Source organism: Miniopterus natalensis, chromosome 10 (assembly GCF_054644295.1).
Source record: "Miniopterus natalensis isolate mMinNat1 chromosome 10, mMinNat1.hap1, whole genome shotgun sequence".
Lineage (NCBI taxonomy): Eukaryota > Metazoa > Chordata > Mammalia > Chiroptera > Miniopteridae > Miniopterus > Miniopterus natalensis.
Window position 1 is genome coordinate 12628238 of NC_142090.1, and position 12430 is coordinate 12640667.

General features: G+C 47.4%; 1 protein-coding gene across 1 annotated transcript; it reads right to left on the reverse strand.

Moving 5' to 3' along the window:
* Positions 1-482: 482 nt before the first annotated feature.
* On the reverse strand, positions 483-11943 carry LOC107544458 (aldo-keto reductase family 1 member B15). The gene is made up of 11 exons (XM_087821386.1): positions 11878-11943; positions 11667-11676; positions 9597-9754; positions 8413-8538; positions 7323-7421; positions 3915-4037; positions 3547-3653; positions 3080-3161; positions 2452-2535; positions 1695-1777; positions 483-525 (listed from the first exon to the last, which is right to left on the reverse strand). Exons 1-11 carry the CDS (start codon positions 11941-11943, stop codon positions 483-485), a joined length of 981 nt encoding a protein of 326 aa, XP_087677512.1.
* Positions 11944-12430: the final 487 nt, after the last annotated feature.

Sequence of the window (12430 nt, forward strand, 5' to 3'; positions counted from 1 at the left end):
TGACTCTTTGGTGACTACCACTTTGTACTTCTTAATCCCTTCACCTCTTTCTCCCAGTTCCCCAGGCCCCTCCTCACTGGCAACCACCAGTCTGCTCTCTGTCTATGTAAACTCTCAGTGCTTGTTGGTTATTATTAATATTCTTTATAATTTTAATCTTCATATCCTCAGTGTAAGCAGAGGTGCCCCAGGATCAGATCAAATAAGTGAAAAAAACGAACACCAAAGGGTCTCAGGTTAGATTCCCAAGCACAGTGAGTGTAATGTGCTTGTGTCTGGGTGATATCTCCTCGTGATAATCTGCTCCCGGTAGACTGTGTGTCTCTACACACAAGGCTGCCTAGATTCCAGCCTGCAGGAGGGCCAGGTTCAGTATGATTTCAGATAAGCTTGGCTAAAGTAGATAAAGTAAAGCGAAGAGAGAGGGTTTAGTAAAGTGAAGAGAGAGACTCTGCAGGGTCAGCTCATCAGGAGATTCAGCTTCAGTATTCTGCATGGAAGGGATAGTCCGCCAAGTGAGAGAAGCTGTGGTGACAACAACCATAAAGAAGACTGTTAATATTAAAGTCATTCAAAAGACATTCTCCTCTGGCCTGTCCTATGGCCTCTGTGCCCTCTCAGCCTCCACCCCTCCCCCAAGATTCTGTAAGAACCCAAGAGGAGGCCCCACCTTGGCCTTCCTCCAGACATCCACGTGGCTCACCCTCACTTCCTCCAGGTTTCTGTTCAGCTGGCACCTTATCAGCAAAGTGTCCCCTGACCCACCGTATTTAAAGTATCAACCCCACCGCCACTCACCACTTCCTATACCCTTTATCCTACTAAATTTTTCTATGTAGCATTTATTACTATCTAACAGAGATATTTTGAGTTTATTTCTGTATGCCCTCAATAGAAAATATAAAATTTAGAATAGAATAGAAAATTAGACAGTGCCTTCCTACAATTTGCTTTCTTTGTCAGTTGTAGGATCTATTCTTTTTTTTAATTGAATTTATTGAGATACAACTCAATCAAACATCCTCTGCACACTGCATCGTGCGCGCATCGCTCCAAGCAGTCTCTTTCAGTCTCTGTTTTCTCCGCCTTTGCTCACCTCCACCTATCCCCGCCCCCTTTCCTTCCAGGTATCATCACATTGTTGTCTGTGTTTCTGTGTTATGTGTGTGTGTGTTTGCTTAATTCCTTCACCTTCTCTCATGCAGTCCCCCATCTCCCCTCCCCTCTGACAGCTGTCAGCCTGTTCCACATATCCAGGCCTCTGTTTCCAGTTGTAGGATTCATTCTTAATCGACATGCTTATTTTGAGTTTACTTCTGAGCTTCCTTACTAGGATGTGAGCCTGTGAAGGCAGGAATTTTGGCCAGTGTGCTATCTCAAGCACCTAGAAAGTGCCTGGCACATAGTAGATGCTCAATAAATATTTCCTGAGTGAATAATAAACAAATGCTTCTGCCTTCTACCTGGTTACATGTCCCCTCTTAAAATTCTAGCTCTACATCCAGAAGTTCAGACAATAAGTATCTGCTAGGGATGTGTCCTTCCAGGTGCTCCAATTTTAATTTTCAAAACTACCAGAAAATAGTATGTGAAGATAAAAGTAGTCCCAGTTCCTTCCAATCCTTCCAGCAAACACTCTATCAGTTTAGAAAAACTCCTGATGATCCTCCTTAACTTAGCACAGTGCCACTTACTGGACCTCAGGGAAGACCCTCCAGTTTCTGTTTAAGCTGAGAATGGTCGCCATCTCCTCTTCACTCAATTTAAAGTCAAAGACCTGGAAAAGTGAGAATTCCAAATCATCAATGGCAAGCTAATTCCTGGTCTGATTTGAGGTCTCCAGCTATTGTCGCCAGGAGCAAACTCACATTCAAAGCACTAACTGGCCACAGCAGTTGCTCCCATTCTACCCACGGGATGTGAATTTGGCTCTGAATTAGATCCTATACAAAGACTGCAGCATTGGCAGGGTTTAGTGTTCCCCAGGGAGAGTGACTGTGCTTATCGGCACTAAACTGCAGGCATGCACCATGTCTGTGCTCCCTGGTGGACAAATGGGCTCTCCCAGGACAGCTCTTCAGGTATAGTCCACACCTGCCTGCTGCTGGGAGGCAGGGTGTTTAGGCCAGGACACTGCTCTTCTGCGTGGCCCAGAATCTAACTGCTTAGGGGCAGCCATGGGCCTTCTCAGTGGTGAGAGGCACTGACTGCTGTGCTCAGATCTCACAGGACCTTACTGCTACTCCCCACACCCCCTCCCAGCACATCCTTGGCCCACAGATCATTCTCTCAGTGCCACTGAGGAAAGCTCCTGGCCTGAGAGAGAACAGGGTGGTGGGAAGGGGGTGAGGCCCACAGGCGATCCAGGGATGGAATGAGAAACCCATGAGAGAATCTCTCCTCTCTCTTCCTCCCCTGAGAAAAACCAGGGCCACCCAGCCAGGATCCGACCTGAAAGTTCTGAATGATGTGTGCTGGTGTCATGGACTTGGGGATCACGACCACATCCCTCTGGACCTGGAACCGGATCAGCACCTGGGCAGAAAGGGACACCGTGTTTCCACTTATCCCCAAGGACCCCTCCTCTACTAAAATATCTGCCGCTCACTGTGCCTTCAGTTACAGCAGCTAATAGTGACCGAGCACTTAGTAACAATCAGACATTTACAGCCCTCTGCTCCATTATCTCCTGTAATCCGCACAACAACACTATGCTTCCCTTTCAAAAAATAAAAAGAAAAGAAAAGAAAGAATGGAGGAAGGAAGGAAGGGAGGGAGGGAGGGAGGGAGGAGCTTGGGACAGTGTTTGGGGTCATAAAGCTGCTGAGTGGTGGAACTGGGATCTGAGCCAGTTCTGAAAGCCCTGATCTCAGCGCTAAGCTCCAGGGCTTCACTGGAGCTGTTAGATGGATGCTGTCCTCATTTCATTGATGACCACAGTATTTCCTGGGGTTCAAAGACACTTCCAAGGAAAAGCCTTCATGGGCTTCCTCTCCTGTTTACTTCTTAAGGGAGTTAAATGAAGACAACATCAGGAATAAAACACAAGAATGGTTTCCTGGGCAAACACACACTGTACCTGGGCTGTGGTTTTTTTGTGCTTTGCGGCAATCTCCTTAATCTTGGGATCCTCCAGTGGGAAGGGGTCTTCTGGCTTAGCCCTAGAGGCAGAAGGCAGGCAGGCATGAGTAATCACCATTTTACCATACACAGATGAATATTACTCCAATGAGGGTCCCAACGCTGCTCATCAGTCTTCTCCATGTGGGAGACGAGGCAGGAGAACTTGAAAGCTTGGTGTCTTGCCCACAGGCTCTAGGGGCTCTGAACCTCAGCATTTTGCAAAGCCCAGTGCTAGTGGCTGAACAGGAGTATTCCCCGAGCGTCAGCATGCTGCTGTTCTTCAAAGTTCCCTTTTTCCCCCCACCAGGCACAGTGCCTTGGACACATTTTTCTTTCCTGTGGTTTATAGCCTTAGGCCAACATTAACCAATTATAAAATAATTATTGTAGGGTATCCAGAGGAAAATCTTTCAGACGCCTCACCAAAATCTACCCGGAGAGCCCAGAGGGCTGTATGCTGTGACAGTGATGCCCCTGGAGTGGCAATACTGGATCAATTTCTCCTGCGTGAGGTATGGGTGGCACTCAATCTGCAAAAGCAAACAATCCCGTCACTCAGAAAGCTGGCCTGCCCTTTAAGCTGTTCATAGGATGTTCTACACACACAAAGAACAAAGGCTAGACAAAGGCTATCACTGCCCACTGCTGGACTGGCTGACCCAGGCAGCAAGAGCTGTCTCGCACCTCCCCAAAGTGTCCTGATCACTGAGCCCTGAGATGAGACTCAATACATCACACTAAGGTTTAAGAAGTAACAGGGCAGGATCATTACCATTTACTAAGCAGCTTACCTGGTTAGTCACTGGTTTGTATGTCAGTCCAGGTTTGTTCAAGAGCCTTTCAATCTGGAAGTGGTTGAAGTTGGAGATCCCAATGGCTTTCACTAGCCCCTCATCCACCAGCTCTTCCATGGCCTGTCATAGAAAGGAAGAGCTCTGGGCAGTCCTAGAGGGACTCCAGGGACCTTATCTTGGCTTGGCTTAGTCCTCTCTGGGACAGGGGAAGCTGGTAAAATATCCACCATAGTAGGGTTAACGGAAGCATTAAAAGGAAATTTCTGCCGACTGGTGTGGCTCAGCGGTTGAGCATTGACCTATGAACCAGGAGATCACAGTTCGATTCCTGGTCAGGGCACATGCCCGGATTACGGGCTCGATTCCCAGTAGGGGGCTTGCAAGAGGCAGCCGATCAATGACACTCTCGTTATTGATGTTTCTAGCTCTCTCTCCCCCTCTCCCTTCCTCTCTCTGAAAACAACAAAAGAAAAAAGGAAAAGGAAATTTCAGTCCAGCCTGTGAGAGCACATCAAGGCTCGATTCCAGCCTTCCAGCCCTTCTTCACACCCGATGAAATCCTAGGAGTAAGGGATGAAGGTTTTATATGTTTGCCATCCTCCTGTCACCCACACCTGGTGGCCTGGGTTAGCCCTGGGAGAGGCTGTAGCACGTGGAGAAGCATCGCTCTCTGGGTTCTGGGTCAACCTCTTCCACACCAACCACGGTTTGGTCTTCCATATCGGGGCCACTGGGGAAGGCCATGCAGACTGTGCCCAGGCAAGAAGTTGAGTGGGGCCATAATCTGGCCACCATTCACTTATCAAGCCATGTCCCTGATGTAGAAATTACATGGACCCCCAAAGAAAGGTATCTTTTTTATACCATTTAACCCATAAGGGACACTTTTCTGAATTTGCCCAAAGATATGTATGTTTTACCAGCAACCCCAAATTCAACATGTATCTATTACTGATTTATTACAAGTCCAGATGCTGTCCAGGAGTTGTCAGGATTTAGAAATATGCAATGTGCTTCCTTCTTCCAAGAATCATACAGTCCAGTTAAAGGGCTAGGGTTCCCTCCTAGGGGGCAACGAGCCACAACACAGAGGCACAGCGCTGAGAATCGGGGGTCAGAGAAGGAAGGGCCACAGTGTCAGGGGAGACTTTATGGGTGGAGGCTAAACTGGGACTCAAAAAATAGCTTGGAGGAAAGAGTAAAAGAAGAGCAGTGGCGAGGAAAGCAGGAGCACCGGCTTCAAGGTGGGGACAAGCGTGAGGTGCTCGGGAGCACTTTGTCCTGTGTGCCTCAAACTCGGCTGTAATTCAGAATCGCCTGACAGCTTTCAAGTAGAGGGTGTCCAAAAAAATGTATGCACACCTTTTTCTGATAGCTCAATTGATGTTTCTTTCTATTCAGATTTAACCCATTGTAATTAATAGTTATTCAAAGCGTGTATACATTTTTTGGGGACACCCTATAAACTAATGCCCAGATTCCACCCCCAGGGTTTCTTACTGAATTGGATTGGAATACAGCTCAGGTATGGAGATTTTTAAAACTTTTTGTCACTAGCAAAGGGAAAGTAATATCTTTTCTTGGAGATTCAGGTTAATAAATTAATTTTCAGTAAATGTATCAAACAAGTAATTGGATAATGACTTGTGTGATCACTAAGGTAAAAAAGAATACGTGAATCGTTGAAAAAGCATTTTTCAGCTTGAACTTGAACCGCTTCTGGCACGCGGGCTCCACCAGCTCATGCCACGTCCAGCAGGGGTGTTGTGCCGCATACCCCTTGGGTTCATTCATTATATGATCAAGGTGGTGGAACGCACGAGTTGATGCCTTCAGAGGATTTGCCCAAAGGTATTTTGTTTACTTCTATGTATAGTCTCTGGTTCATGAGACGTGGTGTTACTTAGTGTGGATCTTGGTTACAGAAATCATGGCTGTTTTATTTTTGCTGATTTTGACTCGCAGAGCCTTGTTGCGAACGATATACCCTTGCCCGCGAAGTCCAATGGTAATACTGAAGCTCTTTAGCATGGCTGGTAGTTTTTCTGGCTGGGTTTTTGTTTTTTTGTTTACGTGCAACCCAGAGAGCTTCATGGCAGCCTTAAAAGCTCACCCACAGAAAACAGAGTTTCCTCCATACTTTGCTGTAATGACCTTTCTGGTGCTAGAAGGAAAATTTAATGATCTATTTGCCGAAGGTAATTCCCTTCAACTACATTTACAAATTGTTAACCTTGCCATTATTTGATGACTAGTTTTCTGCTTTTATTACCCTTTCCCAGTTATCAAATCAATTTTGCTTTCTACATTTTCTTACTGCTAGTTATTAAAGTTCAAAGCAGCAAGAGCACTTCGCTTACAGATAAATACTTTGCAACAAACAATCCACTGAAAAGCTCCACTTAATTTAATTATATCAAATTTAAGCTCTTCAGAAAGGTTAGGCTTAACACTTAATACACTTTTAAGCTGTAAAACACAATACAAACGTAGAGCTACATGTGCCCCCCACACCAAACGCTGACAAAATAACACAAGTAATTCTGGTGGCGTTTGTCACTATTGATTGGCAATTCATTCATTTGCATCGCTCTTTACCAGCATTTGCAGAAGGATATGATTATTTCAGAAAAAAAGATGATCAGAGAAAGACTTACGTTCTTTAATTCAATTTTGAATTCTAATTATTTGGGACAGGTCATTATGTTTGACCTGAGAAGTGGGGTACTCGTATCCCCCGATGTTCGAACATGTATAGTCACTATGTGCCAAGCTCCATGTTAAGGTCTTTGGTGGGTGAATATTTGGACCGATCGACCAGGGTCCAATCCCAGCTCTGCCACCCACTTGCTACAGGACTTGACAAAGTCACCAACCTCTCCAGGTCTCCAGTTTCCACATTTGCAAATGGGGATGATCGTAGTCCCTGCCTCGTAACCTCTGTGACTCAAGTTCCTGGTGCTCAATAGACTTTAGCTATTTTAATCTTTAAATTACCCCATCCTAAAAGATATATGTATTAGCATGTATTACAAAAGGTTTTTTTTAAGGGGGAGAAACTGAGGTTTAAAGGAGTTAAACAACTTATGCTAGGTTATTCAGCTGACACGTGCAAACCCAGGGCAAAACCTCTGCTCCAAACCCCTCCTCCTGGTTTGGGAGCATCATGTGTACCCTTCAAGTCGAGGTACATTATATTTCCAGTCTCCTTTGAGGACTCAGTCTTAGCCTTTGAAAATAGAAATGGGGTCATGTGGACCCAAAGCCAAAGGCAATTAGTAAGGAGTTCAAAGAATGGGGAAATGGCAATGATAAAAGTAAACAGCACCAAATCCATGTGCCCTTTCACACCAGGGCAGACAGGCCCTTGTGGATGACAGAAGGGAAGGGTCACTCCCAGCACACTGAGAAGAAGATGGAACCTATCTCCCAGGCATCCAAGAATGTAAATTTACTGGAGAGGATACCGCCTTTCTCAGCACTGAGGAGAGAGTCCTGCCCAGTCTGTAAATACAGAGCGAAGAGCTTAGTGCAATGTGCACCTGAGCACTTGGTTTGTTAAATGAGGTTTCAGGATCCTAACTCGAGCTAAACACTCACACCTCCACACTAGTTTTTCGAGCTCCAGAGTACACACTTCAAGAATGTGAGCTTGAATAAAATCTCTAAATACTGTAGCATAAATACCATATATAAATACTGTAGCATAAAATACAAATTCTTATATTTTAGAAGCTGCTGGAATGAGTTTTAAATCTATTTTGAGCACATTCCAAAAGCTGTTATTATCACCATGCGCATTAATTTCATATACCCAGACCTCATAGACACTTGGGCACACACTTCAATTTCAAAATCAACTGACAAGGATTAGCTCCCAAAGAAGTGGTGTCCTCAGGAAGATATTGGCCAGATTCTATCCTGCAGCCTTAAGAAGCCTGGAGCTAGGGATGGTGCACTATCGTCACCGTGGCTGGTCATGAGGTGAGAGAGCTGGGAATTCATGTCCCTCCTCTCTGTCAGGACCAGGCAGGCGCAGAGCCCCAGGCCATGAGGGCCATTTCTTCAGCGAGGACTGGCTACCTTCCAGGGTGACCATACCTGGGCTCTTCTCCAGGGTGGCACTCCCAGGGTGTGCTCTGGTTAACCAGAGGGTTGAGCCCTGAAATACCATCATGGAAGAGCTCCCTGGGAAGGGAACTGTTGGTGTGGATTCAGGGCTAAGGAGATGGAGCAGCTGCAGCTTGCCTGGGCTGCCAGAAAGCAGGACTCTCTCAGACTGAGATAATCCCTAGGCCCATGGTCGTCTCATCTGCCACATGTGGACACAGCCTTTCTTCCAAGCCGGTGTCTGTCTGTCCATCATTTCCTCCCAAAAACCTGCTGATCAAGTCATGAAGTGCAAGGCCTCTTGTTTCACCTGCCTGCCCCCGCCCCCCGCCCCCAACCCTGGCACCTGCTTGGGAACTGGAGATGGGAACGGAGTAGCTCAGACCTGTAATTCCTGTAACCCCTGTGGCCAGTGGATAAGGTAGAGGTCCAGGTAGTCCAGCTGCAGGTCCCTGAGGGTCTTCTGACAGGCTTTCTTCGCTAGGGTTCTCCCAAAGAAGGTGGACCACAGCTGCAGAGAGAGACAGTGAGAGGTCAGTACCGGGGAAAGAAAGGGCCATGTCGACCCGTCCCTGTTTTTGACATACACCCTGCTCTAACCAGGGTCTTTAGAGCAGAGCTGGTAAAGACACACACTCCAGGCTTGCAAGATCTCCAGGCTGCTCGGCAAGTCAATGACATTTCTTAAGCGTTGAGGACAAGTTATTTTTTTCAACTCTCCTGGCATCTATGGGTCTCTTCTATTGTCCAGCACTGATTTGGTATTTATTTACATGTGTTTTTCTCTTCCTCAGCTATAGGCTTTCTGAGGCAGAAATTGTGTCTAGCTTTTAAATTTCAAGCATTTTTAAGCCTTTGGGAGCACGTGGTCCTCTCTCTCTGCATTTCCATGTCTCTAGGCCCATGGGCCCCCAGTGTTGACCCTACAAGAAGTTTATCTAGACTCAACCACTGCATAGAGTGGGATCTATTTGTCCCACCAGATGCATGCACTTTCCAAGCACTTATAACTAGTGTTTTTCTTTAGCAAGTTGGATATAATACAGATCCAGTGATTCTCAACTTTCTCTCACCCAATACCCTGCCCTTTTTAAAAAATAACATTTTATAACTCACCTTTTACTATACTGAATGAAAATGAAATTTATATGTGACAATAATAAGCAATCTGACCATTTCCCAAAATACCTCCTGGCTGAGGTCCTCTGGGCCACAGCCATTGAGACCACAGTGCTTAAAGGCGAGGCTTCAGGATCAATCCCTTCACCTTTGACTATCACAGGGCAGATGGACCCCACTGATGCAGAACAGTCCGTGGCTCTGTGGAGCCCTCCCGCTACAGAAAATTGCCTCGAATGGGCAGGGCAGCCGCAGTATCGCCCACACCATCGCTGGCCTGTAGCGCAGATATGTGGCTATCCAGGGATGTCACAGAGGCAACGATGAAGGGGGGGGGGGGGGTGATGTTAGCACTCAAAGGCAGGGCTGGCAGAATCCTGGGTGCTGCCCAAATCCAAGGACTCACACCTGCCCTGGAGTGCAGTCCTCCCAGCCAGGGCCCTCGTGTACCTTGCTAACGATGAAGAGGTCCTCCCGCTTCACCACCTTCTCCTGGATCTTCTCCTGGACAGCTTCCCCGATCTCCTTCTCATTGCAGTAGCGAGGGGCACAGTCGATGTGACGATATCCTGCGCCGATGGCCACCTGCACAGCCTCTTTCACTTTGTCTGGGGGCACTGAAAGGGAAAGGAATGAATACCACAATATATTCTCAGCCCAGCCCCCCTCCAGTGGGCTCTCCTACACCGCCTGGCTTCTCCAAACCAAGGCTTCATGGGGCCCACCTTCTAGGGGACACCTGGGAAAAACAATACGCTTTGGAAAACTTCCCAGAGGGGAAGGAGGAAAAGTGAATCCACGTTATGATTATGGCCTCCTGGCCTAACCCAGCTAAAAGCCCGTTTCCCTCCGGTCCAGGTTAACCCTCCAGCCCTGAACTGTCTCCGGGTGTGAGGAGAGAGCTGGCTCCTACTGAAGTCCTTTCCAGTGACCAGGCTGGAAGCTGGACTCTGAAAGAACCCACAGGGATTTTCATATGGAAAAAATGGTCACTGAGCATAAATCCAGGCTCGTCGCATACTAGGTGTGTGAGCCGAGCAGATGACTAAATTTATCTAAACCTTGTCTGCAAAACAAGGGGAATAATACTAGTTCCCACCTCAGGGGGTCATTGAGTGAACTGCCACAAAGAATGTAAGGTTCTCAGTGCAACACCTGGCACCCGGGGGTGAGCACATCTGGAAGCAGTTACATGTCACATCTGCATCCAGGTCAAAGCTCTGATTGGAAGCAGAAGAGCCTCGTTCCAGCAAGAGAAGTTGGGACTGAGTTAAGCTGGAGCGGAACTGCTCGCTCAGATTGACCGAGACTGCTTCCTGGGAGGGCCCGGGCCCTGGGACTAAGCCAGGTCCTACCCTCTCACCCAGGAGAGGAGACGGGAAAGAGCGGTTGCAAAGAAGGGCAGGGCCAGAGGAGAGAGCCAGCAGAGGGGCGAGAGAGAAGGAATCCAAGGCCTGCCCCTGGAACTGGTTAGGGTGGTACTCTCAGTGCTGCCGGGACCCCGAGAAGAAAGATTCCTTTGATGTAAACCCTGAGAAGAAATTTATCTGCTGAGGTGGACTCCCCATGCTGAACTGAGGGCCCAGATCTTAGAAATAATAAGAGTCTGGGACCATTTGCTGACAGGGGATCCTCTATACTCTGTATGCAGGGAAGAACCTCAGACTGAATTCTTCTGAGATCTACCCAAGCAATCAGAACTGCACAATTTCTATACCTCATTCACACGAAATGGACCTAACTGGGAACCTTCGGGGAACTTTCCCTGTAAAAAGCGGCCTCCCCTTAGCCTCAGGAGAACACAGGTGAGGTTGTTTCCTGAATCTGTATCCCGGGCTACAGTTCCTTTTTGCTCAAATAAATGATTTTTATTCTTTATTTCAGCCTAAAATTAATTTTGCGTTACACTGGAAATGTGAAAGAAGGCCCATAGAAAGTGATAGGGAAACATTTCAAACTTATCCTAAGAGAGGTTCAGGAATCTGCCTTGCTGAAGTCTGTGTAGCGTCTTTCTGGGTTTTCCCAGCTCATGTTAACGCCTCAGTAACCAGCCTGCGCTGGGACCCTTCTCCCTGTGGTCACAGCTCCTCTCAGACTCTAAGGTGCTCTCCCTGTGGTCACAGCTCCTCTCAGACTCTAAGGTGCTCTCCCTGTGGTCACAGCTCCTCTCAGACTCTAAGGTGCTCTCCCTGTGGTCACAGCTCCTCTCAGACTCTAAGGTGCACCGCGATCACCTGGGGATCTTGCTGGGGTGCTGATTCCAGCTTAGGCCTGAGGTGAGGCCTGAGCTTCCTTCCACATCTCTAACAGCCCCCAGGCCACACTGAGGCGGCCATACACTAGGCAGCAAGGAGTTCCTGGGCCTCTGAGCCCTGGCACCCCCTCCCCTCAAACTCACGCCCCTTTCAGTGCCCTAGAGCCAGGGAGAGGCCAGAGGGAAAGGCTGCTAAGAGAGAAACTGCCCTGGAAAACAACTGTTGTTTTTGAAAGCCCAACAACTGCTTGAAACTTGGTACTTGCTAACGGAGCTCTCACTATTACCAGAAAAGGCCATGCTTGGAACTTTCCACCTCGAATCAGCCCCGAGAAAGGAAAGCAACCTCGGTCCTGGTGCAGGGCCCAACTCTCATCTCCCCACATCCCTGACTCTGGGCTTTCCCTACTCACAGGAGAAAATGCCCAGAGCCCCTCCAGGGAAGCATGCGTCCAAATATCTGCATATGTCATTTACCTGCCAGGTGCCCAGGCCCACAATGGGCATCTTGGCTTTGGTGCTGAGCCTCACGCAGGTGGCCATGGTGGGTGCCAAAATCGTTCTGAGCGTACAGATGGGTGGCGTGCCAGGTAAAGGCCTCGGCAGCGGAGGGAGGAGCCGGAGGCTGGTGGCCGGGACCCACTGCCTGCCTTGAACAAAAAGGACATCCAGCCCTTTGCAAGATTAAGCAATACTAATGAACTGGCAACACCACAAAGCGGTGCAAAGTTTTCCCAGTGACAAAGCATATACATTAGTTATGAGAGTGACACTTAAGGGGTTTTATCAATTTTTATTTTCTTTTGATAGTTTAATAAATGGAAAACAAAAAAGCATGTATTTTAACTTATTCTTATCTGATTGCTCTACAGTTACACATTTTTTCCCTCCAGAGCATAGAAATTACCCATTAACCATATGGACAAGATCTTTATATGCTAATATTCTTCATGTATTTACTTAGGACTTGGGGCTTTGAACAGCTGTGCTTATAATAAACTTTTAACATTTTTGTGAGTTCCTTAAAAAA